At 56.8% G+C, this 26,810-nt stretch overlaps 1 protein-coding gene across 24 annotated transcripts in view; it reads right to left on the bottom strand.

The window, feature by feature from the left end:
* Positions 1 to 26,810, bottom strand: part of DYSF (dysferlin) — a 203,813-nt gene that overhangs the window by 95,027 nt on the left and 81,976 nt on the right. For all 24 annotated transcript variants that reach the window (XR_014315085.1, XM_082744003.1, XM_082743990.1 and 21 more), the window contains 13 exons: positions 25,451 to 25,566; positions 24,834 to 24,947; positions 23,415 to 23,592; positions 22,746 to 22,870; positions 20,645 to 20,751; positions 15,593 to 15,785; positions 13,166 to 13,321; positions 9,684 to 9,815; positions 9,429 to 9,595; positions 8,472 to 8,586; positions 8,081 to 8,186; positions 7,661 to 7,803; positions 5,662 to 5,835 (listed from right to left, as the gene is read on the bottom strand). Coding sequence is in view for 23 of the 24 variants with exons in the window: in XM_082744003.1 (XP_082600129.1) it covers positions 5,662 to 5,835; positions 7,661 to 7,803; positions 8,081 to 8,186; positions 8,472 to 8,586; positions 9,429 to 9,595; positions 9,684 to 9,815; positions 13,166 to 13,321; positions 15,593 to 15,785; positions 20,645 to 20,751; positions 22,746 to 22,870; positions 23,415 to 23,592; positions 24,834 to 24,947; positions 25,451 to 25,566 (1,826 nt within the window). In the remaining variant the exon portion in view is untranslated. The remainder of the gene's footprint in view (positions 1 to 5,661; positions 5,836 to 7,660; positions 7,804 to 8,080; positions 8,187 to 8,471; positions 8,587 to 9,428; positions 9,596 to 9,683; positions 9,816 to 13,165; positions 13,322 to 15,592; positions 15,786 to 20,644; positions 20,752 to 22,745; positions 22,871 to 23,414; positions 23,593 to 24,833; positions 24,948 to 25,450; positions 25,567 to 26,810) is intronic.

A 26,810-nucleotide genomic window follows, 5' to 3' on the forward strand; every position in this document is an offset into this window, starting at 1 on the left:
TAGATCCTCTCCACTTCAGGTCAGGACTCAGACATCAGACAACCAACAGGAGGCCTCTTGGGGTGGGGGTCACAGTGCCAGCCCCTCTCTACCTGCCCCACTGCTCCAAGGAAGCCAAGCCACATGGCTACACAGGAAAAGTGGTGCCAACAGCCGAGGGGTCCAGCCAGCTTCCCAGGACCCTCTCTAGGACCCTCACTTGATGGCCTTCTCTAGGAGGACATTATGCCCTGATAGGAATATGAACTTGGGAACAGAGGACAGAAGAGCCCATTGTATGGCCTTCATTCTAGAACTGACTCACATTATGTGTCTGGGCAAACCCCTTCTCAGGGCTCAGTTTCTTCTGGAGTAATACTAGGGGCTCAGAGTTGTTCCAGAACAGCACTGCCCGACAGAACTTTCTGCAATGGTGAAGGCATTCTATAGCTTCACGGTCCAATATGGTAACCACGAGCATGGTGTAGCTACTGAATGCTTGGAATGTGGTTGGTGGGACTGAGGAACAAAATGGTCTTATTTTAATTACTTTAAATGCAAATTGAAATATTCTCAAGCAGCTAGTGGCTACCGTGTTAGACAATGCAGTTCTGGAACCTCAGTCTCTCCAACTGTAAAATGGGTATAATAATAGAATCCAGTCTTCTGGAGTCACCATGAGGATAAAATGAGACCACGTACAGAGAGCTTTCAGCCCAATCTCCGGCCATGGTAAGATGGGTTTCAGTAATTCTTATTCTCTTTGGGTTCCCAAATTCCCTTGAGAACTGAAGAAAACCACAGACCTTAGGCCAGAATTTACACATCACAAACACACATGCCAACAGGCACGTACACACATATCCCACATGTGCACACCTCGTACTCCTTCATACACACGTGCACATACAAATCACACACAAGGGCCTGTGGCACACATACTGTGTGTGTGCACACATCAGCCATGTGCTCCCACATCAGACATACTTGCGTACACGGATCACACCCGCACACCCACAGCTACACCTCCAGTTTCAAGGGGATCCAAAGCCAGGTGGGGAGTGCCTTTCAAACACGAAAGTTCCTTGCAGCTCTAAAAATCTCCAAGGCTCCAAGCACATGCTGCCGAGTCTCCGTCTCCTGCCCTCCTGCCCAGGCTCAGGCATCTCAGAAAAAAAACCCTTCCTAACACTCAGGGCCAAGCACAGAGGCAGGGCTCTGGAAAAAAATCCTTGTGCGTGGAGGGCAGGCCCAGGGCAAGGGCGACAGGATGGATTCTGTGAGCTCATCCCAGCAGCCGTCACCAGAGTTCCCAGAGAGGCTGGTGGCGTCGGAAAGGGGTGCCTGGGTGGGAGCCGGCGGCGGCGGCAGCAAGGGGTGTGGGGCGAGGAGAGGGAGGCTGGAAGGAACGCGCTATAATAGCAGCTTTGTGCTCTGCTTCCCGGCTCCCTGGGAACGCCAGGAAGATTATGAAACCGGTGTCTTTGGGAATGCCAGGATATTAGCTGGAAAAAGAATAATACGAAAATAAAATAATGCTCGGGATGGAGACAGCAGACGATTAGCAGACGGAGCCAGGGCCTCCCGCTCCACAGAGGGAGCCAGGCTTGGCCCCAGCAGAAGGTTTCAGGGAAAGACTGCCCGTGCTAATGAGCAGACGGGGCCTGCCTTCCAGCAAGATGTCTTCAGGAGGGAAACTGGCAGGCAGGGCGCAGCCTGCCGGTGGACCCGTGGGCCGGGAGAGGGATGGGAGGAGGCAAGGAGGCACCAGGGGCCTGGTCCTCAGGCCCAGACATCCCGAAATGTCAGGTTACCAGAAAGACCAGCTGGCCACCTTCCACGGTGCTTCCCTGGACTCCTTCGATGTCTGCCTCCCAGACCCTCCCCCAGGGAGTCTCCCTCATCAGGCACCATGATTCTGGAATGACTCCGATTCTACCCTCCAGGACCTCAAAGATGCAGATCTTGTAGAATTCATTTGTGTTCACATGGGATTACCTCTCGTCCTAATCAGACAACAGTTCCCCGTAGGCCAGGCCTCCACCATCAGATCAGGGGATCGTTAGAAGTAAAGATCACTGTTGTCTCACCAGGGAGCAAGGAGAACACGTCATCCTTTCCTGCTCCCCTCTCTGGGACCCTGACCACACCTTCCCCTAGTCATGGGTATGCCCTGCCTCTCTGAGAAAGGCATCCAAGTGGGGGAGCAGGTAGATGTGACCAACTCCCCCTCATCTTTGTGATGTCCGACATGCTTCACATCCTCACCCTTCAAAGATGGTCCTTGGACTGGCAGCATTAGCATCACCTGAGTCCTCTTAGAAATGCAGACTCCCAGATTCACCCAGACACAGAACCCCAAGTAGGCATTTTAACAAGACACCCCCCCCGACACCACATCACTCCTATGTTCACTCAGACTGAGAAGCACTTCCTTACGTGTGTCACAGCTCCCCTCACAATAACTCTAGGACGCAGATGCGTTAGCAGAGTTGCAGAAGGGGTAAGTGACCTGTCCACAGCTATGAAGCACAGCCAGCAGAATTCAGACCAGACCTGCTCCACTCAGAAAACTTGCCTATCCTACCATCCTCCAGCCAAGACAATCAGCAGACATCAGTGACCAATGGGCAAGGCCAGCCCCCAAGACAGCAGCAGGGTCCAGGAACCCAGAGAACCCTACCATCTGTTCCCAAGATGCAGGCTGGACATTAGTCCCAGTGCCTTGCTGGGCCATCAGTACCTCCTAGGACAAAGGACAGCAGATGTGGGGACAAGAGCACATCTAGGAGACTGTGAAGGAGAGGGTGTACATGTGTGTGTGTGTTTGCATGTGTGTGCGTGTGTGCGTGCGCGTGTGTTGGTGCTGATGGAGGTTGGATTCACTGGAGCAGACTGGTCCAGATAGTTACTGTCCAACGGGCCCATGGCCCTGTCCAAATGCTGGCCACATCTAAAGGCTTTCCCAAACTGTGTCCTCCTGATGCAGGTCTGTGGGATCCAGCCTCTCCAACCACTGTCTGCCTCTGGTTCTCTGTGTCAGCCAAGCTCCCCCAGGACTCCTAGGGCTTCACTTTGTTGGTTTCTGCTATCACAGGCGAGGCCCATCTGCTTCTCCATCAACCACCTCCCCACGTCTGTGGACTTGACATTGGATTTCAGTGCTCCCTCACAACACTTTCTCCCACATAAAGAATAAACGGATTGGTTTCTCTGTTTCTGGGAAGTGCCCCCCTTCATTCTCCAAGTCACCGAGCCATGAAAGCTTGGCAGTGGGTCCCCAGCCTTGCTCATCTTCTTCCCCCAGATCCTGGCCAGCCCCAGAACCCATCCGCGCTGCCGTCCATGTGTCTCTGGCTTCCTCCGGTCTCACGTCCTCTCTCCCACGGCCCTGGCCTCCCTGCCCTGGGCGGCCTGGCAAGCAGCTACCAGATCCGCCTTCTTCACACAGCACTCAACCATGTGTCAGACTTGCCAGGGCCAACCATGAACTCATTGCGGCCCCAGGCCCACCCAACCCGCCCTGCGGCCCGGCGATGGGAGAAGCCCTACCACGCACCCAGCAGAGCCTGTGGGCCCATCTGACACTCCCCAAACTTTACCACTGTACTCCCCTCTACCCTGGCCCCCAGATCCCACCCCAGATGGTTACCTCATCCCAGACCACTAACCAAGACTCCAGGGAGTCTCCTGATGGTCTCCACTCTTCCACCCAACCAGCTTCCACAGCTACTTGACTAAAGGCCCTGAACCCTGGCTCTGACCAGAGCACTCCTCTGCTCAACAATCCACACCAGCTCCCTATTGCTCATTGAACAGAGTCCTGAGCCACTATCAGTAGCTCTTTGCCCAGCACTGTTTGTGGGTTTTTTATTTTTTGTTTTTTCGGTTTTTTTCCTTTCCGGATGTTCTCCTCCCCATTCTGATGGTGCTGTCAAGTACCAAAAAGGGGCATGACCTGGAGTGACCAATCAGAACATTCCACTCCTCACGCTCCGGCTGGCATGGGCACATGACCCTGAGAGCCAGTCAGTCACACCCAAGGCTGTCACAGCATTATGGAGAAAACAGCACTCTCCTCTCTGTGGTCTCCAGCTGTGAGGGAAACAGAAGATGCCAGGTGGGCTGTGCTGTTTTACCCAGAAGGCTTTGCTGACTGTAAAGTTGATGTCAGTGCCATCTTTGTTACCACCCAGAGAGAGCCAGTGTGAGAACAAGGCCAAGACAGAGTCCCAGCTCCAGCTCTCCTGTCCGTCTGAGGCCTTAAACTCCTTTTCTCTCTGTAGCCCATTTCACTGAGTTTCTGCTCCTTAGGGTTTCTACTCAGGCTTCTCAGACCTTGATTCTGAGCTCTGCCAAGGCCTTTATTCCCCCATCCCTCAGCTGGAGCTGCAAGACCACCCCTAGGCCCTGCCTGTGCCCAAGCCAGGCCCTTTCTGACAGGACAAAGGGAGCCAATGCATACCACCTCTGCCCCACAAGACCTTAGCTGAGGCTGCTCCAGCGGGGGCAGCAGTTTCCTCCCACCCAGCTGAGCACGAGCCCAGCATCCTGGAGCTCTGCTGTCTCCTTCCAGGCCCCTCACAACTTGGCCCCAAGACATCATCAGACATCTGAGATTATCTGGTCCCCGGAGGGTTTCCTCTCCAACACTGCCATCCCGGAGCTGGCCCACTATCAAGGCCTAAGGGATGGAACCCCCTCACCTCGGGCCACCACCAATCTCAACTACCTTCCCCGTATCCATCCTGTCAGATCCTAGGCCTGCCCTCTGTGCTCCCTGGCTCAGGGCAAAGCCCCACCACTTCTCTCTCCGACCAAGTCCTCACGTACATTCACACACAGAAACACACACACAACTGGTGCGTATAGACACACTCAGGTCCCATCAGCTATTGAAGCTTGTGGGACTTGCTCTCTGAGTCACAGCCCAAAGCCCCAGAGCCTGGGCAGTCCTCCCTGGATTTCAGCGGAAGGACCTCATGCTGGGCATCTCCTCCCACCTTCAGGAATCTCCAGACCAAAACAGGCTGGAGAATGGCCCTACTCAGACTGTCCAGGATGGGCCTGCTCATCTTCGGGGGTAACACATCAGCCAGACCATGGTACCCTGGAGATGACCCCAATTTTACTGGCCCCTGAAAGTGTACTCTATGGTAGGACCACCAGCCTGAGGTTTAGTTTCTGAGGTACATCTCTCTCCCAGAATCTCAGGGATGCCATGAGACGGCTTCTGTCCAACCAAGGAGGACTCCCATCCAACCAAGAACATTCAGGAGTCATTAGACCTCTCTGGCTGTTTCTGGGGGCTAGGTCAAAGCCTCTCAGACCCACCCCATTGGCAGCCAGCTTCTTTGAGAAGAACCAGGTCCCTTGGCTCTAGTCAGAGGGAAGACCTGTGACATTGGTCTGACCAAGACCCTCTCTGTCTGCTCCCATCTTGAGTACACAAAGCAACAGCACATCTCCCGGTGCCAGGAGTGGGGCTGTTTTACGATAGGAGGACACCCAGACGGCCATTCACTTTCCCCATGGGCAACTGCAAAGGAACTGAAGCTAAGGTGACCAGCTAGTGTTCCATCCCAAGTCCCATCTTGGGGGCTCCCGCTCCAGCGTGAACAGCCCCAGGGAAGCAAGCTGCACCTCACTGACCACTGACCCACCACAGGCCCAGGGACATACCAGAGCCCCCTCAAGGGCAAACACAGCCGCAGGGCCCGTCTTCTCCAGCGGCTCCATGCGGCGGCGCCAGCGGCGGCGGCGGAACGCATCTGTCTTGCGGTACTCCAGGTGGAATTTCCAGCCGAAGAGTGAGGCATACTCCCAGCCCTCACCCTCCGCTTCCGCCTGCCTGTGCTGCGTGGGGAGAACAGGATAGACTCAGGCACTGCTTGGCGGCCCCACGGGGAGACCTCGAGCTGGGCTCCTGCAGCGCCTCTCCCCTCTCCAGCCTGCCCTCCAGGATTCCCCACCCACTCCACAGCAGCACCCTCCAGGTGGGAACAGCTGGGAAGGCCACCTGGAGGAGGGGGCCTCTGAACAGCTTCTGCAAAGAGTCCGAGTCAGAAAATCAGGAGGGAAAAGGTTCCCTGGGCTGCGAGAATCCGAGGAGCCAGAGAGGGCAGGTAGACTAAAGCAGCAAGGAAAACCCTCGGCTTTGGGTTTGTTTGTTTACTTGGATTACGGGTGGATTTCATGAATCCAAGGTTTTCTTGTCATTTCCTTTTTCTTCTTCACATCCCAGCTTATAAAAATAGAAGTGGGTCAATGAAGATTCTGTTTCCCGACTCCAGCTGTTCCTCCCTGAGGCTAGGTCTAGGTCAGCTGTCCTAACATTTCCTCTAGGAGACCCTTTCCTAGGCATGGAGGGAGGCTTGGAATCCCCTTTCTATCCAGCTGATGACCTGACACTGTCCTCAGGTGCCCCTAGCACTAAGCAACAGGAGCCAGTTCTGGAGGGCAGCTGCCTCCCTCTCCAGGAAGGATGTTGGGGGTGATGGAGCGGATAAGGCCCCCTGCCTGACAAGGCTGGCCTCCATCCCCTGGGTTTCCCTACAGGGAGAGTGGAGTCTGTCCGGTTAATGTTGCCCTAAAACCTTGCTTCTGTCTGGACCCAGTGACATCTCTCTCTAGATTCTCTATGCCCAGAAAGAAAGGAAGAAATCTAGTCATGCCAAAGGCTATTCCTAGATTGAGGGAGGCCTGGTTCTTAGGCTACAATTCAAATGTATGCTTAAGAAAGAAGAACAGGGGGCGCCTGGGTGGCTCAGTGGGTTAAAGCCTCTGCCTTCGGCTCAGGTCATGATCCCAGGGTTCTGGGATCGAGCCCCACATCGGGCTCTCTGCTCAGCAGGGAGCCTGCTTCCTCCTCTCTCTCTGCCTGCCTTTCTCCCTACTTGTGATCTCTGCCTATCAAATAAATAAATAAATAATCTTTAAAAAAAAAAGAAAGAAAGAAAGAAGAACAGGACACAAGAGGGACCAGGAAGGCAGGCACCGAGACTGTGCAGGACATGGGTCTCTGGAGGTCTTCAAGAGCGGGTGCATTATTGTGTTCACTCCTACGTGCCCACTCCATGCCTCTGTCCTGGGGGTATCTGGGCGCACCCGTGAACATGTGGGCTCGCACCACGTACACCGTGGCAACCACAGCCAATGACACAACTGAGGGCATACAGACCCCAGCCCCTTGCCTCCAGGTGAGGACGAGTCTCTGGTGCCCCAGGTGCACCCCTTTCCACACCACAGCTCACACCAGAACCGGCTTGGCCTGTGCCTGCATCCTGGCTCCAAGCCCCCCGAGCGCCAGCTTCAGGAAGCTCCATGCAGCCAAACACCTGTCTCAGACTCCAGGCCACAGACCCCATCTCTGCAGGTCTTGGTGCCTTCCGGGTCTGATGTGTGATCCCAAGTACTATCTCCTTGCACAGTCATGGACACCCGGGGCTTTTCTGTACATGAGCATCTGGCATGGACTGGTATGACCTGCACTGGTGCTGTGACCTGTGAGCAGCAGGCATGGCCTGGGCATCATCCATGAGCATCTGGAGGGAACCCATGTGCCTTATACGTGTCCTGAGCACCCACCCATGTGTCTGTGCACACAGGCATGCACATGTGCCCAGCAGGTCTCCCCCAGCCAGGGCCTCCCCCACACCCCCACACCATCTGCTGGACTCACCCGCTTCAGGGCCTCCATCTGGCTGAGGTCCCTCCTGCGCAGGCGGACCCAGCGTCGCCGCCGGTGTGTGTAGTACATCTTCTCGGCAGGAACCCAGTGCTTCGGCTTCCGATCCGGGGGGATGGTGATACTGTACTCCCAGCCTGGAGGAAGGGCTCCTGTCGGTCACCGCCTGGCCACCCCCCGCATCCTTGCAGAGGCTATTTCTCCCTCCGAGACACGCTCACAGCTCATGAGGGACCACTGACTTAATCTGACTTATTCTGTAGTCATAGGTGAGGGCTAATCCAGGAAGTCCCCCAGAGGAAGAAGCCCAGTGAAGGCAAGTGCCCCATGGCATGAGGCCTTGCACTCAGGTGTCCCCAGCATGCCTCTTGAGCTTCCTGGGGTGGGTCTCACCAGGCCCCACGTGCTGCCCACCTTGCTCATCAACGGCCCGATTGAGGTCTGTGGACCACTCTTCATCTTCCCACTTCCAGCCCAGTGGGCACTCAATGTCATCCTTGGGAAGCACCTTCTCCCCATTCTAGAGTGACACAGGCAAGCGTCAGCAGAGACAGACGTCATCAGGGCAGCAGAAGAGATGCAACTTGATAACACACATCCTTGAAGCCCCAGGTGGGACCCCAGATCAGCGTCCTTCCCTCCCTGGACCTCACACCATCTCTCTGGAAACCAGAGCATGAAGATGGGGACATGGGAGCAGGGGAGAAAACATCCTACCTCCTCCGAGCCAATGGGTCCCTCCTGAGCCCCAAGGTCCAGGACCCCAGGAAATCAAAGTCCACCTATCACTGGGGCAACCACTCACCACATCCGTGTAGTTGTCGCTCATGTAGATCCACTGGCCTCCAGGGAGCCGGGTCTGGTTCTCAAACACCTCCTCCACGAAACTCAGGTGGCCTGCATCGGTGTCATGGAGCAGCCTGGGTGTGGGGGTGGGGGGAGGGTCAGAAGCTCTGCTGAAGAGATCACCCCACCCCCTCCAGCAGAGCAGTCCTGGGGCCTCGGCCAAGCCTCCTGCCTCAGCCTTATCCCACCAACAACAAAAGGGTAGAAAGGAGAGGGAAAAGGGGCAGAGAATCAAGGCAGATAAAGCAAAAGGACACTCAGGGGGTCCTAAAGATACTCCTGGACAGAAAAACATACCAGCACCCAAGATACAGAAAGAGAAAGACACCAAAAAGAGAAAGGGAACCAAAGAAACCCAAAGCCTGGTGGGTTGTTGATGCTCAACAGGTAGACAGTTGTTGAAAGGTAAAGTGTGATCAAGCTGCACACTTAAGATTCATGGACTTAGTATAATATATGCTATGCTTCAATTTAAATGAAGAAAAGCAAAGAACCTCAGGTATTGAACATCAACCAAACAGGAAAGAAAGGAGAGGAAAAAGGGGTGGGGACGGTTTTAGGGCAGGATGGCCTTGTTCTTAGAAGCACAGAGAGAGAGGAGGCTCCTTGGGCATGGGAAGGGTTAACACGGGGAGGAGGAACCAGGCTGTGGCCTCTGGGAGAAGAAGGTTGCAAAGAAGGGATGCAAAGTCAAACAGAGGCCAACTAGTTCAATAGTAAAGGACTTTCCCATTGTTGGAGCCTTTCCAGAAACAATGGCACCTAGCAAGCCCCCAGCCCTGGAAGAGTTCAGGTGGGAGACCCTGTGTCCAGCTTACAGGCAAGAGGAGCAAGCAGAAACATTAACAGGACCGTGGCCTTTCAGAGAAGGGACCGGGGCAGAGGGGGACCCCCATCCTCCCTGCCCCTGACTCACGTCTTCTCTGGACACACGAACCAGTCTCCAGCCCAGGTCCAGCCAGCTGAGGGGCGGAAGCTATCCTTGGGGAGCTTGATCTTGCCCGTGACATCAGAAAACTTGGGGTAGGTGAGGCCTGTCGTGCCCCAGTTCCCAACGAGGGCCAGTTTGGTCTGGTTCTCATACTGAGGAGCAAGTGATAAAGAGAAGTAAGTGGGGCCCAGAGCAGCTTGGGGGCAGCAGGCAGGCAAATGCAGGCTGGCAGGCACTCACAGTTTCAGCAAAGACAGACAGCTTCCCCTCAGCAAACTGGTTGAACTCCTTCTCATCCACAGAAAGCCCAAACCAGAGCTTCACCCGTATCTGCACCGGCATCCGGGCTCCGGGTACCTCCTCCATAGGGTACTGCGTACCAGAGAAAGACAGAAAGCCAGGATCACCTTTAAGATCAGGATGTCTCCACCGTGGCAGGGACTGGGTATAGCAGCCTGATGCCTAGATATGTGTCATTTTGGAGGACTTTCCAAAATTCACAGAAAGGGAGTGTATAATTAAAAAGGCTTCTCCACACTTGCCAAGATTCCAGTTCTCTCCAAAGAAGACTGCTTCATCCCCATCTTGATGGTCTCTGCAAAGCCGAGCCAGGCTGAGACCCCAATCCCCCGTTCTCCCCTCTCCCACCATGTCCCCATTTCTGTTCTCTTCTAGAATGACCCTGCCCAATGGAACTTCCTGCTACAAAACAATTTATATCACGGTCCAATCTTGTAGCACTAGCCTCATGCGGTGATCGAGCCCTCGAAATGCAGCAGGGTGACTAGGGAACTAAATTCTTAGTTTTATGTCATTCTAATTATTTGAAATGCAAATGGCCTCTTACGGTGGCCATACTGGACAGTGCAGTTCTAAAACGTGAATCTTTGAACGTGAATCTAGAACATGTATCTCTGAAGGAGATACAATGATCCAGAACTGGAAGAGGAAGAGGTTAAGACCTCCTCCTTAATTTGCAGTTTGGTTTTTTTTTTTTTCCACCCCCTCTCGGGTTTGGGGGGGGAGGGGAGAGGGGTATTTTTGTTATTTTTGTTTTGGCTAGATGTGAGCCTACCATCTGATATCACTACCCTTTCAAGCGCTTATCAGCATGTTAGCCACTCGTCACTGGTCCTCAATCGCTTATTACCTTGAAACTTTCAGAAGCTCTGCCAAAATGGAATAACCACGACAGCCCAACATGAAACACTTATTCTCCACAACTACTTCACCGTTTGACTGAAATCAACAGTCAGCTGCGGCCTGACGAGCCGGAGCGCCTCCCTCTCCCGACCACACGTTGTCCCTTCCAGGAAGGAGACAATTAAGCCCGCAGGTCTCATGAGCCTGAGCCTGGAGGGGTAGGTACGTCCTCTGTAACACGGGCTGAGGGAGAGGAAAAAGGAGCTTTGGTGGGTTCAGAAGAGGGAAGCGGGGGTGACTAAGTAAGAGGTTGCCAGCAGGTTCGGGAGGCCCGGATCCCCAGAGGGAGAGCCCACTCCAGGTAAGGGGAAAAGGAAGGGGTGCAGGGCGTGCCAAGGCAATGACCGTCTCCCCCTTCACCCAGCCTCTCTGCTTTTGGGTTCATCCTTGGTGAAGCCTGGAGGAAGGCCTGACCCCGCATGTCACCCCCTGGCGACCTCCCATGACCGTTCACTTCAGCGGTCTCCTCCCTGGGGTGGTGAGTGGCCTTTTTCCCTCCAAACCACCAGCCCCAGGGAGATGGCAGGAATGCCTGACCCCCCCCTTCCCTCTCCACCCCTAGTCTCTCCCCTGCCCTCCCCCAGACGGGGCCAGCCTGCCGGACCCAAAATAGCAACAGCAAATAAAGAAATGTCTAGTTTGGGGCTCCTCTCCCTCTCTACTGGTGCTCATTTTTTCCAACTTTGGTTTAAGTTAAGAAACACCAATGTTTTCTTGGTCTCTGCTTGCTGCCAACATTTTTGTACAACTTGCTCAGGAGCTACTGGCGGGGCTCATAAACTCAGTGGGGAAGACTTCGAGAAACAATTCTATATCTCTTTTTTTTTTTTTTTTTTTTTGCTTGGAATCAGGGAAAATTTTTCAGTTTGTGTTTCCCCAAGGATGCAGGGCCGAGAGGTCAGAGCTTGAAGCTCATCCTACTCAAGTGAGCTCTAGCCAGACAGCCTTCCCTGGTGAGCCCCACTGCAAAGTGTCAGCTCTTCCACCTCCTTGCCCTTCTGCCCGGCTTGGCAAGGAGCTGGCTGAGGAAACAGAAAGGCGGGAGGCTAGGAGGTAAGGAAAGCACAGGGGACCTGCCCCAGGTAGCATGTAGGCAGGCGGGGGGGGGGGGGGGGCTGGTCTCTCCAGTGACCTGGGGTCCAGGTTATCACCTCACCTCTAGTCGTGCTGGTGAAAAGATACCTGTCCCCAGGAAGCAAGGAAGCACTCCAGAAGAAAAAGGGGACAAGAGGGGAGAGAAACTGATACTCATTGATCACCTCATTTAAGCAAGACCCATGACCTGTGTCACCTAGTTCCAACCTTCAACACCTGTGAAGTGGGCAGCCTGATGCTTGTGTTATAGGTGAGAAGACAACTAGCCGTTCAGAGAGGTCAGGCAACCTACCCAATGCCACACAGGCTTCCCAGCCAACCCTGCCACCTGTCCACACATGCTGTACTGTTGAAACCTACCCTCTCTCTCCAGCCCAGGGCAGGACAAGAAAGACCGGCCGGTATATGAATGGGTTGACCGACAGGCACTCAGAGGTTTGAGGCTAAGGCTAGCCAACAACGACTTCCTGGAAGAGGAGAGGCAGGCGCTGGTCCCTGGTGTGGATGGAAGGAGGGGCCGGGAAGGGAAGGCTGAGAGCAAGGGGCTGGGGAAAATGGGCCAGCCGGGCTGAAGGCCAGGCAGCTTATAATGCCAAGAGAGCCTTCTGGAGTGAGCGCTACTCCTCCTACAGGACAGCCTCAGTGACAGCCCTCCAAACAGGCACCCTCCCCTGGGGCCTGGGCAGTCACAGCACAGGAGGGATTTCCCTGAATTGTGTCCTGGACACCAGGCCACAGTACCCCTACCACAAAACCTTGGCTCCATGTCCCCACGTGAACCCAGAGAGGAGGAGAGGGCACGCTCAGGCACCTGCTCACATCCCTGTCACCCAGCCCAAGGCTGGCCAGAAACTGAAAGAAGACAGACGGAGAACAAGGGTCAGGGTTGAAGGAGGAGAAAGGGGAGGCGAGATGCAGGCAGGACAACATGAGGGGTCCTGGATTCCTCACCTCCAGCTCTCAGATGGGCCAGAGCCACAGACGCCCTCAGTGCCCTGACGCCAGCCTTCCCACCGGGAAGAACTTGAACATGAGCATGACTCCAGCTGGAGTCAAAGCTCTCCGGCAGGGTAAGCAGGTCTATACCAGGGCTCTCAGAGGCTGGGGTGGAGGCTGAGGGCTAAACCCCCTACCAGAGACCTGGCTATGGGATTGAGAACAGCCTCAGAAGTCAGCCCCCGCCCCCAGACAGCCTGGGCAAGACCCTGCCTCATTCATTTCCAGCACCCCGGGATTCCAGCTCTCACCTGCCAGCTTCCTAGCCCAGGTGTGCAGGGGGCAAGGACCTGAAGGGAAATGATTTTACACCAAGCCCTCTGAGAGCCTACAGACTCTCAACCGGATGGAGACCGGAAGGAGACGCAAAAGGGGAAGGGCACTTCCTGGAAGAAGATATGATCATGACTTAAGGAAAAGGAACCCACTTTGAGAAATAGCGTCTGCAGCTTCCCACAGTTCTTGCCACAGTACTTGGCGCCCCGCCGGGAGAAGAGGATGTCACGCGCAGGCACCCGCTGGTACGCCACCCGCTTGTCTCCCTGCAGCATCCAGATGATGATGTCGGGCAGGCTGTTCTGGGGCTGGAGAGAGGGCAGCATTCAGAGTTGGGGAGGCCCATGCCCCACGGCCCACCAGCAGCCACCTTCCCTCCAAGCTTCCAGCTCCCCCACGGCCCACCCCCAAGAGCCTCCTTGGGTGGCTGGGCCCCTCTGTCTTCCACGGCTAGCCGCCTCCAAGCACAGGGCATGAGGCTGCCTCCGCTCACATGAGGAGCCTGCCAAAAATTCACGGAGCTGGGTTCACGTTTTCTGGGAAGAGACACTCCTGCCTGGAGACCAGAGCTTATCTTCTCAGATCCCCTCCACTGGGCAGAGAGGTGCTCCCGGGGGGTGCCGGGACTAAAGGATTTGATTTGACCGGAGAGACGACATCACACTTAAAAAGCTTCTTCACCCCTGAGAGTAGCAGTGAATCCCCAGGTATGTCCCTTCCCAAAGGACACTCTCCCAACTCTCATAGCAGGGACTTGTGGAGTCTGGTCTGTTACCGGGCCTCATGATCACGGGCTCTGGAAATGGTGACTAGCCCAGAACAGAACTGCAAGGCCTGAGCTCCTGAGAGCCAGTGACTCTGAGTGAAAATTGCTGGATGCAGCACACCTGCTTCCAAGGTTACTGAGCAAAGCGTGCTCAGTGAGGTGGCTCTGGGTCTCTAACAAGGGCCATGGCCATGGCTGAGAGCTCCTGCCCCTGGAGGCTCAATGGGGCATTTCATGGTTTCACTTATTCCCTGCAGCAAGGACAGGCAGCCCCATTTGCCAAGTGAGAAAATTCAAGCTCAAAGAGAGTAAGAGCCAACCAGGTTTTTCTGCCTCCAAATAGCGGTTCCCAACCGCAATACCAGCGTGGTCCCTAGAGCAACAGCAGTTCCTGGTAATGTGCTAGAAATGCAAATCCTCAGGCTCTACCTGCTCTGACATGCAGGGTCGGACATGGCATGTAACCTGTTTTAATAAACCTCTCAGGGGAAGGACACCTGGGTGGCTCAGTGGGTTAAGCCTCTGCCTTCGGCTCAGGTCATGATATCAGGGTCCTGGGATCAAGTCCCACATCGGGCTCTCTGCTCCGCAGGGAGCCTGCTTCCCCCTCTCTCTCTGCCTGCTTCTCTGCCTACGTGTGATCTCTGTCTGTCAAATAAATAAATAAAATCTTAAAAAAAAAGTCAACAAACCTTTCAGGGGATTCTGAAGCACGTTCAAATTTGAGAAAGACGCTCTCTGGGGTCCCTTGCGGTCAGGAGCACCCATTGGACCTTAACCCTTCCCAGTCTGTGCTCAGAGTCCTGGGACCATCTGGGCCAAGATGATGGAAGGCAGCCTTTGACCAGCCCAAGAGAATGGTCTGTAGCCACTGCACGGGGTCAGCCTATGGCTGAGCAACAGTGTTCTCCCCAGGTAGCCAGCCACATGCTCAAAGACCTGATCAGGGACAAGTCCAAGGCTGACTCTCAGAGATCAACTTCTTGGGCTGTCTTCCCCTTCTGAGCAGCATTCCACCTCCTGCACCCCTCTCTCCTCTTCAACAACTCGCTCTTCCAAAAGACCCTCTTGGGCCCCCACACTCCTTCTGGAGAGATCCTTCCTTACCACCCTACTGCCTCCGTAGGGGGCCACACCTCTGGTTGGAGTGGGCAGTAGCTGGTCTGCCCATAACACATGAGCAGAGCCTCGTCCTTGTTCTGGACAAACCCGTGGAAGACTTGCTTGCCTTGGGAATTGGGGCGGGGTGCACATCGGACCTGGGGCAAGGAGGAGGGTGGTCTACGGGTGGGAACAAAAGGCTGCCACTTCTCTCTGATTAGGTAGGACACAGTTCCTGCAAATACAGCCTCCTGAGGCCTGGGGCTGGGAGGCATCCAGGACAGCAAGAAGTAGAGTGGCCCCAGAGAGGCAGGTTTGAGGCCAGGGGCAGACAGATCCTGGTTGGCAGGGAGGAGTTGGGTCACTGGGGAAGCAGGCCCCAGTACTGGACCCAGAGCCAGGCGCTCCAGGGTTCTGGTCCCAGCTCTGCCTCTGATGTACTTTAGTGACACTGATTAAACACATGTACTGAGCCCGTGAGGGGAGCACTGACAGAACACAGGCTGCACACCAGGCTCTCAGCGAGGCCCCGTAACACCCAGTGTCCGGTTGCATCCTCTCTCCCCCTGATGCAAATAGGGGACACTGAGTCACCTGTCCAAGCTCACCCAGTGACAGAGTCGGGGTCGGATCAGGGTCCAGACCGTCCCCATGCCCCTCCCAGTTCTGATGTCTGCAAGCAGGAAGGAGGACACCTTCCAGGGCTTCCTACCTCCTCAGCCAGGGCGCGCAGACGCAGCAGCCAGTCTTCAGCCTGCTCCAAGGCAGCTGGGAGCCCACCATGCCCGAGCTTCAGGGCCAGCGCTGCCTCAGTCATCTGGTTCAGGTGTCGGCTGCGCAGCCTATACAGGTACTGGTCTAGGTGGGTGGCAGAGGGTATCTCGTGGACATCACCTAGGGGCTGGCTGTGAGGGACAGACAGACGGGATGAGCCCAGCACACACACCCGTGCACAGACAGCCCTCACCCCACCCCCAAACAAACCCCACACCCTCAGCCTGCCTGCAGGGGACTCCATGGGCCCTAGGTGCTTTCTTCAGCCTGACCCATCTCTCTATGGGACCTGCTCCCTCCTCAACTCCAGGAAGCCTTCCCTAACTACACAGGCCCTCAGACATCCTGCTTGGAAGTCCCTCAACCCTCTCTTCAAGAGGCTCCTGTTTGGGACTTAGGAGTTCTTTGGCCCAGGTGTCCCCTCTGTCCCAATGACCGCAGGCCCTCAGAGGGCCCAACAGGTCCCTCTGTGCCCCCTGCATCTTCCTAAAGCAGAGGCCAGAGTACTAAGTTGCCCTGGGCTGAAATGAACCCGTTCTGTTGCACTCACACGTTCTTCAGGAAGGAAATTTATGGACCCCTGACAAGCCACTGCAGACGCTGTGGGGAGGCCGGCAGCCAGCAGTACAGCTGTGCCGACCTGGGGCAGCCCCAGGACACCCCTCCCAGAACCCTCCATTTGGGAAGCCTATGGAGGAGGAGGTAGGGAGTACATGTAGCCCCAGAAACCCCACCATAGGCCCCACGTGGGGTTGAGTTTAAACTCCATCCTGTTGGGAGACACGGAACTCTGACCCACCCTGCCCCCCATGGGCTCCCCAGAAGTCCTCCTTCACAGGCTCTTCCTCCGGGGGTCAGTCAATACACATGCAGGGTCACGTGGAAGGGGAAGGGGGCGTCTGCGCTCTCCCTCACCCTGCAGGAGCCCTCTAGATGATCCCTGCTGAGGGTGGGGGCCTGCTCCACCCCCCCGCCCCACCCCCACGGAGCCCTTGACTCCCAAACAGGACATCAGTCAAACCCGCTCCACCAGCTCTGCCCCCACCACTTGCAGCCCCCCCCAGCTCACACTCCCCTCCCCGCAGCGTCTCGACTCCGGCTCCCGGCTGATTTATTTTTCTGCCAATTTCCCCGAGCTATGCAGAACCAATTACCGCCGGAGCGCAGCGGCACCGCCGCCGCCAGATACACCGCTCTGGCAGGCCCTCGGCGCACTACATTTTTCCTGTTATTTTTTTTAATTGAATTTTTAGGGTGGGGGGAGCAGTACGCAAACTCCATCTCGGGAAACTTAAGCCCCGGGGCCTGTCTCAGGTCACGTACTGCACACCCTGTAGTAATATAATATTTACTGCCCCGAGGGTGCCGCGGATGGGGCTGCCCCAGGCCAGGAGAGGGGCGGCCTCCATCCCCAACCCACTTGATTCGTGGTGGAGGGGCATGCCGCCTGGGTGAAGGGGGGCCTGGGCCCGAGTCCTGGGCTGGGGCCTGCCTGGGAAGGAGGCCTGAGTGGGCCTGAGGGCGGGGGCAGGCCGATCTGGAGTCGGATCTGGAGAACTGAGCCAACCGGGGTGATTTATGCTCCCAGGCTGAGTCGGGAGCTGGGAGGGACTGCCCTACAGACCACCAAAGGGAGATTTTCACAGAGGCCACCAGCCCAGCCAAGACTCCCCCCGAAACAGCCAGGACCCGTGACCGCCACCAACGAGATGTCTTGGCCCTTTCCTGCCCCAGGAAAGCCCAAGGTAGCGGGGATGGAACAAAAGGGAAACTGGAAAGAGGAGATGGGATGGCATCATGTCCCCATCCCAAACAGGGACAGTCGCCCTGCCAACCCTGGTTGACTTGGAAATGGTGGGCAGGCCCAGGATGGCTCAGCGCAGGCCGAGAGCAGAGCTGGAAGGCTGGAAAAGTCGCTGCCGACCTCCGCAGTGACACGGTATCTTTGTCAGGAACAGCCGCCCAGAAGGCACAGTGTCTGGCCTGAAAGGTGAACTGGTCTAGGGGTCATTCCTTTCTTCCTCGTGAAGGACAGCTCTGCGGGTCCTAACAGGGCTGGGTCCGGAGCACCCAGAACAGAGAGGCAGACAGGCTAGATCCCCGTCCCCCTGGGCAGCTTCAGAGTCAGAAGTACTTCCTGGAGGAAGCCAGTTGGGCCAAGAAAAGCCAGGTGGTGTTCCAGCCAAAGGAACACTATGTGCACAGGAAAAAGGCTTAGAGGCAGGAGGAAGCACACATGGGGTGGTGAGACCTGGACAAGCTAGCCCAGGGGCTCCAAAGGGCTGAAAGGTAGGATGGCTGGGGTCCGTGAGGGAAAGAGGGAGTGCAGACACAGAGGCCTGTCTACCAGGATGAGAGCTGAAACTGCTCCTTAAAGGCAGGAGGAGACGCTGAGGGCTGAAGCCGAGGCCCCAGTTTTGGGAAGATCCCCCCAAGAAGGAGCTGGAAGCACTGGCTGACAAGCAGTAGAGAGGTGTGGCAGGCAGATGGGTCCGGGGGTCCAAGGGTGAGAGAAGGTTGGGCTGGAGGAACAGATGGGGCACCCTGGCAGGGGGATGGGGGCTAAGAGGGAGAGAAGCCAGGAAAAGGGAGGTGTGAAAGGAAGGACACTGACTTGGGAGGTGGGACAAGGTCTGGCTGAAGGAATGGAGTGCAGCCAGTGGTTGGCTGTGACCCACTGGCTTGGGGTCCCCATGCCTGGCTGCCCTGCTCTGCAGCCCAAAACAGAGGTGAAGGCAGCCCTCTTGCTGCTTGCTGTCCCAGAGCTATCAGTGGCCTCAAGCGGTGCCTGAAGGCAGGTCTCCTGATGTCTAGTATTCCTCCCTGGAGACCCAACTATGCTTCCAAGAAGATGGGAAGCTTTCTTCCCCCACCCTCCTGACCTGCAGAGTGACTCAAAAGGGACCAGGCTTTAGCAGAAGTGTGTTTAGCTGAATCCTCTGAGAACAGAGCCCCGGGTCTGGACTTGGGTCCCACCTGTCTCTGATGCTTCAGGCACCTGACACCTGCCAAGGTCCACATACCATATGAGTCACAAGCAATGCCATGGGTAGAACCCACCCTCCATACCTGGGCCCATGGTCCACCGCGAGTCACTCGGAGCCCCTCCCCACGCTGACCGCACCCCGCTGTGCCCCTCCAGCCTCACTCTGTTCTCCAACCTCCACAGATGCTCTCAGGTTCTTCCCACCAACACGGCCAGTCCTAAGTGCCTCGTCTTCCCCAAAAGCTCCTCTTTCCCCCACTGGTCCCCCTGAGAATAGCCCTGCTGTCCACTTGGCTACTCTGGCCAGAGCTGGGGGATCACTCTGCACCTTCCTTGGGCCCCCACATCCAACGCACCAGCAAGTCCTGTTCCTCAGAGAGCGATCCAGCCAGCGGTCTCAGCCACTTACAGGGGAGTGAATCTGAGCAAGTTAATCTCCCCGCGCCTCGGTTTTCTCGTCTATAAAACATGGATCTCCCCACTTCCTACCTCATAAGGTGCTTGTGATTAGTCCATCCGTGTCACGTGCTCGCAAACAGCACCTCCCACAGGAAGTGTTCGTGTGAGGCTGTGGTCGTCAAGATGCCAGCTAAAGAGTCCACACTGCCTTCTGCCTCCCTTGGCCCCCACCCTTCCCCATGTCCCTGGCCTCGGTGACACCTTTGTCCAGAGTCTCCTTACCACCACCACCAACCCCTACCTCGCTCTGCAGCCAGGACGAGCACCAGAACCACGGGGACCTCGTGCCCTCCATCAAGTCTCCCAGTGCTGAGCTCACCTGAGCGGACCCCCCAGGCCTATCGATCCCATTTGGGCGTCCTCTTCCCCCGCCAACCCACAGAGGTGGCAGACATTTCAGGCTTTGCACCTGGGCAGTCCCTTCTGCAAAGGCTAGCTCCTCCCGCTCCTCCTTCAGAGTTCCCCTAGGGAGAGCGACCCCTCCAGGAAGCTCCCCTGAGTGGAATCTGAGTGGAATGCACCTGCTCTGAGCTCCTGCAGCAAACACCTCGAAACTCCCCAACACACCCAGCTTCCTTGGCTCACTTTTCCATCTGTCACCCCTGGAGGGGCTGAAGCTGCAGGCTTGTCAACAGGCTTTGGGCTCCAGAAAGGTCTGGGGAATGCCTAATGACCTGCCTGGAATTCCACCCCTGAGGGGCGGTAGAATGATAAGCAGAAGGTGGGATGGTAAGATAGAGGGGACCCTAGAATACACTTTTCCTACATTAACCCGTAACCCCAAAGAGAGTAGAAAAGCAACTATGTGTCATGAAGTCCATTTCACAGCTGAGAAAACTGGGGTCCAGAGAAGTGACACTGCCGGAAGCCGCAATGCTGATTAAAGGGACAAGACCTAAGTCTCCTGATGCTTCTAATAGTAATTATAGCCAGCATCTATCACATACTTTCTAAAGTGCCAAGCATTTTGCTTCTGTGCTATTATAAGCAGCTATTCTTAACGCGGGGTTGAAGATAAGGAAAGCAAGGCTCAGAGCAGGTGGGTAGCCAGCCCCAAATCTCCCAGCTTTGGGGGAGATGCTGAGATGCCTCCCCTTCTGCTGGGCCTCTGAGCATCCCCGCTCCCCATCACCCCCAGAGCCCTCTTTTCCTGAAGTCGACAGAAGGCTAACTGGAAGCCGTGGTCCCCGATGTGGCCTTGGGAAGGAGGGGCGCCGTCAGCCCCACCAGCCAGCTCCTCCTGGAGATTCCATCAGGGAACTAAGAGGTCGGGGATCAGAGACACAATGCTCCCCATTCAGGTGAGCTGGTCCGCCCCAGGCCCACAGCTGCCGCTGCTGCAGGGAGATTTACGACCTGCTCTAAATGTCACCTTTTCAACTCCCCGTGCTGGCTGAACCACCTTTGGACTGAGCGCGGGGTGGACGGCTGGCCAAGCGTGGCTGGGGAGACGTGCCGCCGCTCACCGCCACACACGAGCACTCCGAGGGAAAGGGCCTCACTGAGCCAGGAGGGAAGGGCGCGTGGGTGCCAGGCACCCCCTACCTGCAGTCTGAGATGAGCTCATCCAACAACTGAGCCAACAGGGAGTCTACGTCCTCGGTGTTGCCCTGCGCCTTCACGGCCAAGTGGACTTGCTCCAGGCCAGCTTCCTGTGGAACAGGCAGGCAAGGGTTGGGACCACAGTGGTGGGGTGGAGGGTATACAACAGCCTCCCAGCCCCTAGGCCCTGTCGCCGAAATCTGAACCTGATGCCCTAACCAAGGGAGAGAACAGTGAGAACAGAGAACGCCGAGCCCAGATGCGACAAACCAGGCGCTGTCTCACCTTGAGAACCTTACAGGGCTCCCCACACCAAACGGATAGGAATTCCCAAGCCTGGGACTCCACCCATAGGCCTGGTCACAAGGACTTGAGTACTGTGTGCAGACTCCCACACGAGACCGTTGCCTTCCGCTCCTCCCGGGGCCCCTCTAGCCAGCCAGTCTGCCGTCTCACAGGTGAAGGACCCTCTGAGCCCACACCGGTCCCCACCTGGAACATTCTATCCCTCCCCAGTTCTCCAGTGCTAGCACCCCCGATCCTCTCCTGCCTTCAGGAACACTGAGACTCCCTCCAATAACAGAGAGTTCCCTCTCCAAACTCGTGGCCCAGTCGCTCCCAGGTCACATGTGTCTCCTGCCGGAGCTGGTCAGGGGCAGTCTCCACGGGCCTCAGCCCGGAGCTTGGAGAGCTCTCACAGAACACCTGTCAGGTCAAGGGCTTGTTCCTCAGACCCCTTGGGTCCCCTCTGCACCCATGGGCCTCCCTGAGCATGTGCCATTCTGAGGGCAGGACTTGGGAAGAACACACAGTCCCGGCCCTCAGGGAGCATCCTGTGAGAGAATGGCCACCCCAAAAGATGGAGTCTGGACTTGCCGAGAAAGGACTCCAAGACCTCCAGGACCTGGGTGCTGGCTGGTCCCCTCCCTATGCAAAAGATGCCAGTCTCAGGAAAGCTGGCCACCATGCCTTCACAAAGGCCGGCATCTCCCCTGCTCCTCCGAGACCACCATCCTTCCTTTCTCCCCACCCCATCATCCTCACTGTGCTCACCTCCGCAGCCACAGACAAGCCCAAACTTCTGTAACCCCTTCCCTCTACCCCACTGCTCCTGACTAGCTCCCAAAGCGAGGCCACACCGGCCTCCCCCAGGTTCCCGTGGGCTATACTACATGTGAAGCACACACACAAACAACCTAGCCACCCACCCCTCCAGGATTAGCAGCTCCCCACCCTTAGTCTCTCTGCCTCTGTCCACTTAGTTCTCCTCCATTCTCTAGCTGAGCCCCCGGGTCCTCAGCTCTCAGCATCCCCAGGGACCCCCCAGGGAACCCCCTGGTCACCTCCAAAACACCACTCCCTGCTTGACCTCGTACACTCTACTTCTCCCTGCCTTCCCAACTCCCCAACCACCAAGTCCTTCTAACCCAAGTCCTGCAGCTTTGTCCCCAAGGTCCCCTCCTGCCCCATGCCTTGTCATCGTTCCCCGACCACTGCCACGGCACCCTAACCATGGATTAGGAGGGCTCCTGCCTCCCATCTCCTCGCTGCCTCCAAAACGCCCTCCTGCTGCTTCTTGGCCATCTCCCTCCTCTGAGTGCCAATCCTTCCTCACAGTGTCCTGCAGTGTCACCTGCACTTGGGCTTGGAACCTCTGCGTGAGAGGTGTGGGTGAACCTGTGCTTGCCTTTCCTAAACTGACTCCTGAAGGCAGGGCAGCTCCCCATCCAAGTCTCCCTTGTGGCGACAGGCCTCCAGCACAAACCCTGGCGGGTGGCAGGAGGCAAATGGACACATGCAAGCATGACGGGTACAAAGCTCTGCCCCCCTGCTCCAGCTTGCTTCCTCTCAGCTCCTTCCCTGCACTGCCTCCCACCTCCCTGGGCCCCCGATCATTCGCACTCCCTCTCCTCCCTGCCTGCTAGCAGAACAACATCTCCAAACTGGCAGGCCACGGTCAGGACACAAGGGACCCCAGGCACCCTGAGAGTCTGTGGGCATAGCTGTGTGTAAGTGCGTGACCCCTGTGGGCCCGGTCTATGGACACCCATGAGGGCAGGGTGCGGCACAAGGCGGGTGCAGGGGTGAGGCAGCTTCCACTCACCAGCCGGTCCGCAATCCTGAGCAGCTGGTTCTGAGTCTCGACTCTGTGGCTGATGTCCTCCCAGTAGGAGGACAGCACCACCACGGGCTTCACGTTGCCCCATGGCAAGTAGTAGTAGTGGCACCCTGGAAGGACACGATAGGCCTGCCCTGAGCCAGGAGAGCAGGGGTGGGTGGGAAGGGGACCAAGGCCAGGACTGATTCAGACCCCTGCTCCCTCCCACTAAGAGCTCCCAGGACATCCACGAGTGGCCCGCATTCCCTAGTGGCCAAACAGGGCACCTGAGCTCCCTTCATCTGTTGAACAAACAGCTGCCGCTCTCAGAGGGGCTCCTCAGCACACCCAGAGGGATTGCTAGAAGGACCTGGGAAACCCCGCTCTCCAAAATCTCTACATGACTCAGAAAAGCCACTGTGAAAATCAGCTACGGCCGACCACAGCCTGTTTCGGGAGCCCCAGCATGGTCCTGGCAGCAGACAGCCACCTAGAGGAGAGCGGGGAGTGCGGAATGGCACGGAGGGGGACAGAGCAAACCCCAAACAGGTCTGCCTGGGCCAGGGCCTGTGGGTGGGCCTCCGGCAGCTAGCTCTGCAGGAGAAGCAGGATGTCGGGCTGGGCCCCCTGCTCTGTGGCCCGGGTCCCAGCCAGGCACACAGCCCCCAGCCTCACCGTCAAAGACCGCCCGGCTGTACTGAGTGGTGGAGGCCAGCGGCAGACACGTCGTGTCGAACTTGTTGCCGTAGTTCCCAATGCTGACCTCAAACTGGATGGCATCATCCACGTCCTGGAGCATGGAGGCCGAGTAGAAGGCGGCAAAGAGGGAGTACTTGCGCCTCCGGAGATACTTCTGGGGGCAGAAAGGACAGCTGACGGGTCATGGAGGAGGAAGGAAGACACTGGGGTGGGGAGGGGGTCACATGTCTGGCAGACCCTGGCCGTGACTGGCGCCCAGTAAACCCTGGCTGGACGGATGGGTGGTGGATGGTCCAGCTAAGCAGCAGTGCCCAGATTTGGTTACTAACTGAGCAAACTCATTCCAGGCCTGTGTGTTTGGCCATGTTCCTCTAATAAGGTCTGCTCCTCCAAGGTCATGCTGCTCCTTAATCCAAACCAGCAGCCATGGCACCACCACCCCCCACCCTGGGGGAAGCCTGGTCTCCTGCATCTGCCATTCAAAAGGGGCCGCTGTCCAGAGCTCCCAGCCCGTGCCCCTCGGGGTCCCCAGCATGCCCCCCAGCTTTGCGGTAGACACAAGCTGCCCTGTGCTGGGGAGGAATGTCCCCTCTGGGCATCGGGCTCATGGCTAAGGACATGGCAGGCTCTCGATCGCACAGCCTGGTCTGAACCAAGAGGACTCTGCCATCCCCTCCACGGAAGGCAGAGAGAAGAGGGCTACACGACCAGATTGTGGAATGTTGTAAGCAGTAGTAACAGCTAACGTTTACTGACCGCTCATCACGTAGTGCTTTGTGTCAATGTAATTCTCCCAACGGTCTTAGGAGGTAAGTATACTTATGACCCCTGCTTTGTTGACAAGGAAAGTGCTAGAGCTGGTAAGTGGTCAAGCCAGGATTCAGACCCGTGCTTTCTGGCTGGAGTCTGAAAGCTTTACCATCACACAGACCCCATCCAGCTGCCTCCTGGGCACAAGGCTCAGCTCTCCTGCTTTGCTGCTCTGGTACATTTGAGCCTCAGTGTCCTCATCTGTGAAACGGAGATACTGAACGCAGCTACCTCACAGCTGCTGGGGGGACGCCGTGATATCAAGTGTCATAGCATAGCTTCTGACACACAATGAGGGATGAATAAGTATTAGCTGGTCCTACACCATTGTTATAAAAGGGACCTCTCACTCTGTATCAAGCTCTAGGCTTGTAAAATAATCTCCTTTATCTTTGAGCCTCTGAACATTCCTCAGGGAGACGGAGTAGCCGTGGTCTCCCTGGTCCATCACAGCTGAGGCACAGAGGCCCAGAGAGGTGAAGGCCCAGACCGTGGGTGGAGCTGAGCCCTCCCCCACCATGACAGTAGGAGCCAGCCGGGTTTGGCTGCCACTACCTTCACCCCTTCCTGAGCCACGCCCCTCACCTCCACCCGAAGGATGTCGTCAGCAGGGAGGTCCTCCACCTTTTGCTCGCTGTGCTCCACCAGCTTGGTCTCCAAGGAGAGCAGAAGCCGCCCTCGGTAGGCCACGCCTTCTCCCTAAGAGGGGTTGGGTCCCCAGGAGCAGGGGGTTGGAAAGGAGGAGAGGAAGGAAAGGAAAGAAAGGAAAATATGGCCCTCAAGTTGCTCCTCTCCCAGGCAACCAGGAGGGCCCTGGGCTACCCCCCATCACTCTGCAGATAAGGAAACAGTGGCCCAGAGAGTTCAGGGCCCATGACAAGCCATCCAGAGGATCAGTACCAGACTCCAGCCCAACCAGGGGAGAGATGAACGGATGAGCCCTGGCTCCCTCGGGGGCCAGGACTATGAGGGGACAAGGGGGTCAGGCTGGCCCTGAAGGAAAAGCAAACGGGAGAGAGGGAGAAGGAAGAAGCGGCCAGAAGGGGGTCAGGCAGGAGGGCTCTCTGAGGTGGGGGCTCTCTGGCCCCAAACCCACTCAAGCCCTTGTAGTCTGGACCGGAGCAGACGCTGCCCAGGCTGCAAGGCCCCTCCCTGCACATAGACACGGGGATCTGGGTGTGCGGGGGTGCCGGCGCGCTCACCTTGCCAGTGTTGAGTTCTGCGTAGGGGTCCGGGAAGCCGGTGAACTCCCTGGGGCTGCCGTAGAGGTTGACATAGCAGGGCCCGAAGGTGGGGAGGAAGCCCAGATGGTCGTCCACTGGATGACACAAGTTGGGGTCAGAGGGGCCAGCTCCGTGGAACCATCTAGGGCTCAACCCAGCCAGCTTCAGGCCTGAGCCCATCCCTGGCCCTCAGTTCCCTGAACACACATGGATGCAGCACCCACAAGGGCGTAAAGAATCCTTTGTCTCCCGTAGGTCCCCAAATCCTCACCACTCTGCCGCAACGTAGAGACATTTATTACTTTTATTAATTCGTTTTACAGATGAGAAAACTGAGGCTCAGGGATGCAAAGGAACACCTCACTACAGAGTGGCATCACCCACAATGCTCTGAGCTCAAAGCCCATGCACTTACTTGGCCAGCATGCAAAGCTGGGCCTCAGGGGCCCCCACTGCCCTGCTCCTCTCAGGCTGCACCCTGTCCTGTGTCCCCACTCCCTCCTGCCTAGGGGTGTGGGGAGGCACAAAAAAGGTCCCAGAGTGACCAGAGAAGCCACCCCCCGGGGAGGGAGGGCAAGGACCTGGTCAGATGTCCCAACCCACAAGGCAGTCCCCTGCCCCACCCCTGGGGCACATGTCCTCCTCACCCCCCTTGTCATTATGAAGTCGAGACAGATTACCTAACAGTCCGACTCGCGCTAGCATTCTGTCTCCCTCCCCACATTGTGCAAAGAACCACCTTTCAGGGGAACGGGTTGGAGGGAGAGTGAAAAGGCAAATCCCACCAATGATGAGGGAGATCTTTTCTCCACGTCACTTCCCTCCTTTTCAGAGGCCCTCTGTCGTTATGTCATGATTTTCCAGCCGAAGACTAAGTTTTCCAGGACAGGACTTTACTGAACAGACTCTGAGAGCCCCGCAAAGCCAGGGTGTCTCTTCCAGAGGAAGTGAGGGGGAGAGGCTGTTCCCAGAATTCCACAAGTGGGAAGTGGACCCACAAGCAGGAATCATCAGGGATGATCCAATCCATAGGAGCAAGGATGCGGCAAGGCAGGCACAGGATAAATGGCCTCACCAAGGAAATGCTTGAGAACCAGACCTAAGGACAGGAGCTGTGAACCAAGTCCCCCTGCATGCCAAGGCCCTGGGGTGATGCGGGGCAGGCAAAGACAGGGCTGGAGAGATAGATCCTGCCGACCAGAGCTCAGGAGCGTGCCTCCCCACAGAGCTGGCCCCCCAGCCACCGTCACAGCTCTCCCCCAGGTCCCCAGCACACACAGGGCTCTGCCATTTGGGACTGAGGTGGGAGGCCCAGGCTGAGAAAACTAACACGGGCTTT

Source organism: Mustela nivalis (genome assembly GCF_964662115.1).
Source record: "Mustela nivalis genome assembly, chromosome: 8".
Classification (NCBI taxonomy): domain Eukaryota; kingdom Metazoa; phylum Chordata; class Mammalia; order Carnivora; family Mustelidae; genus Mustela; species Mustela nivalis.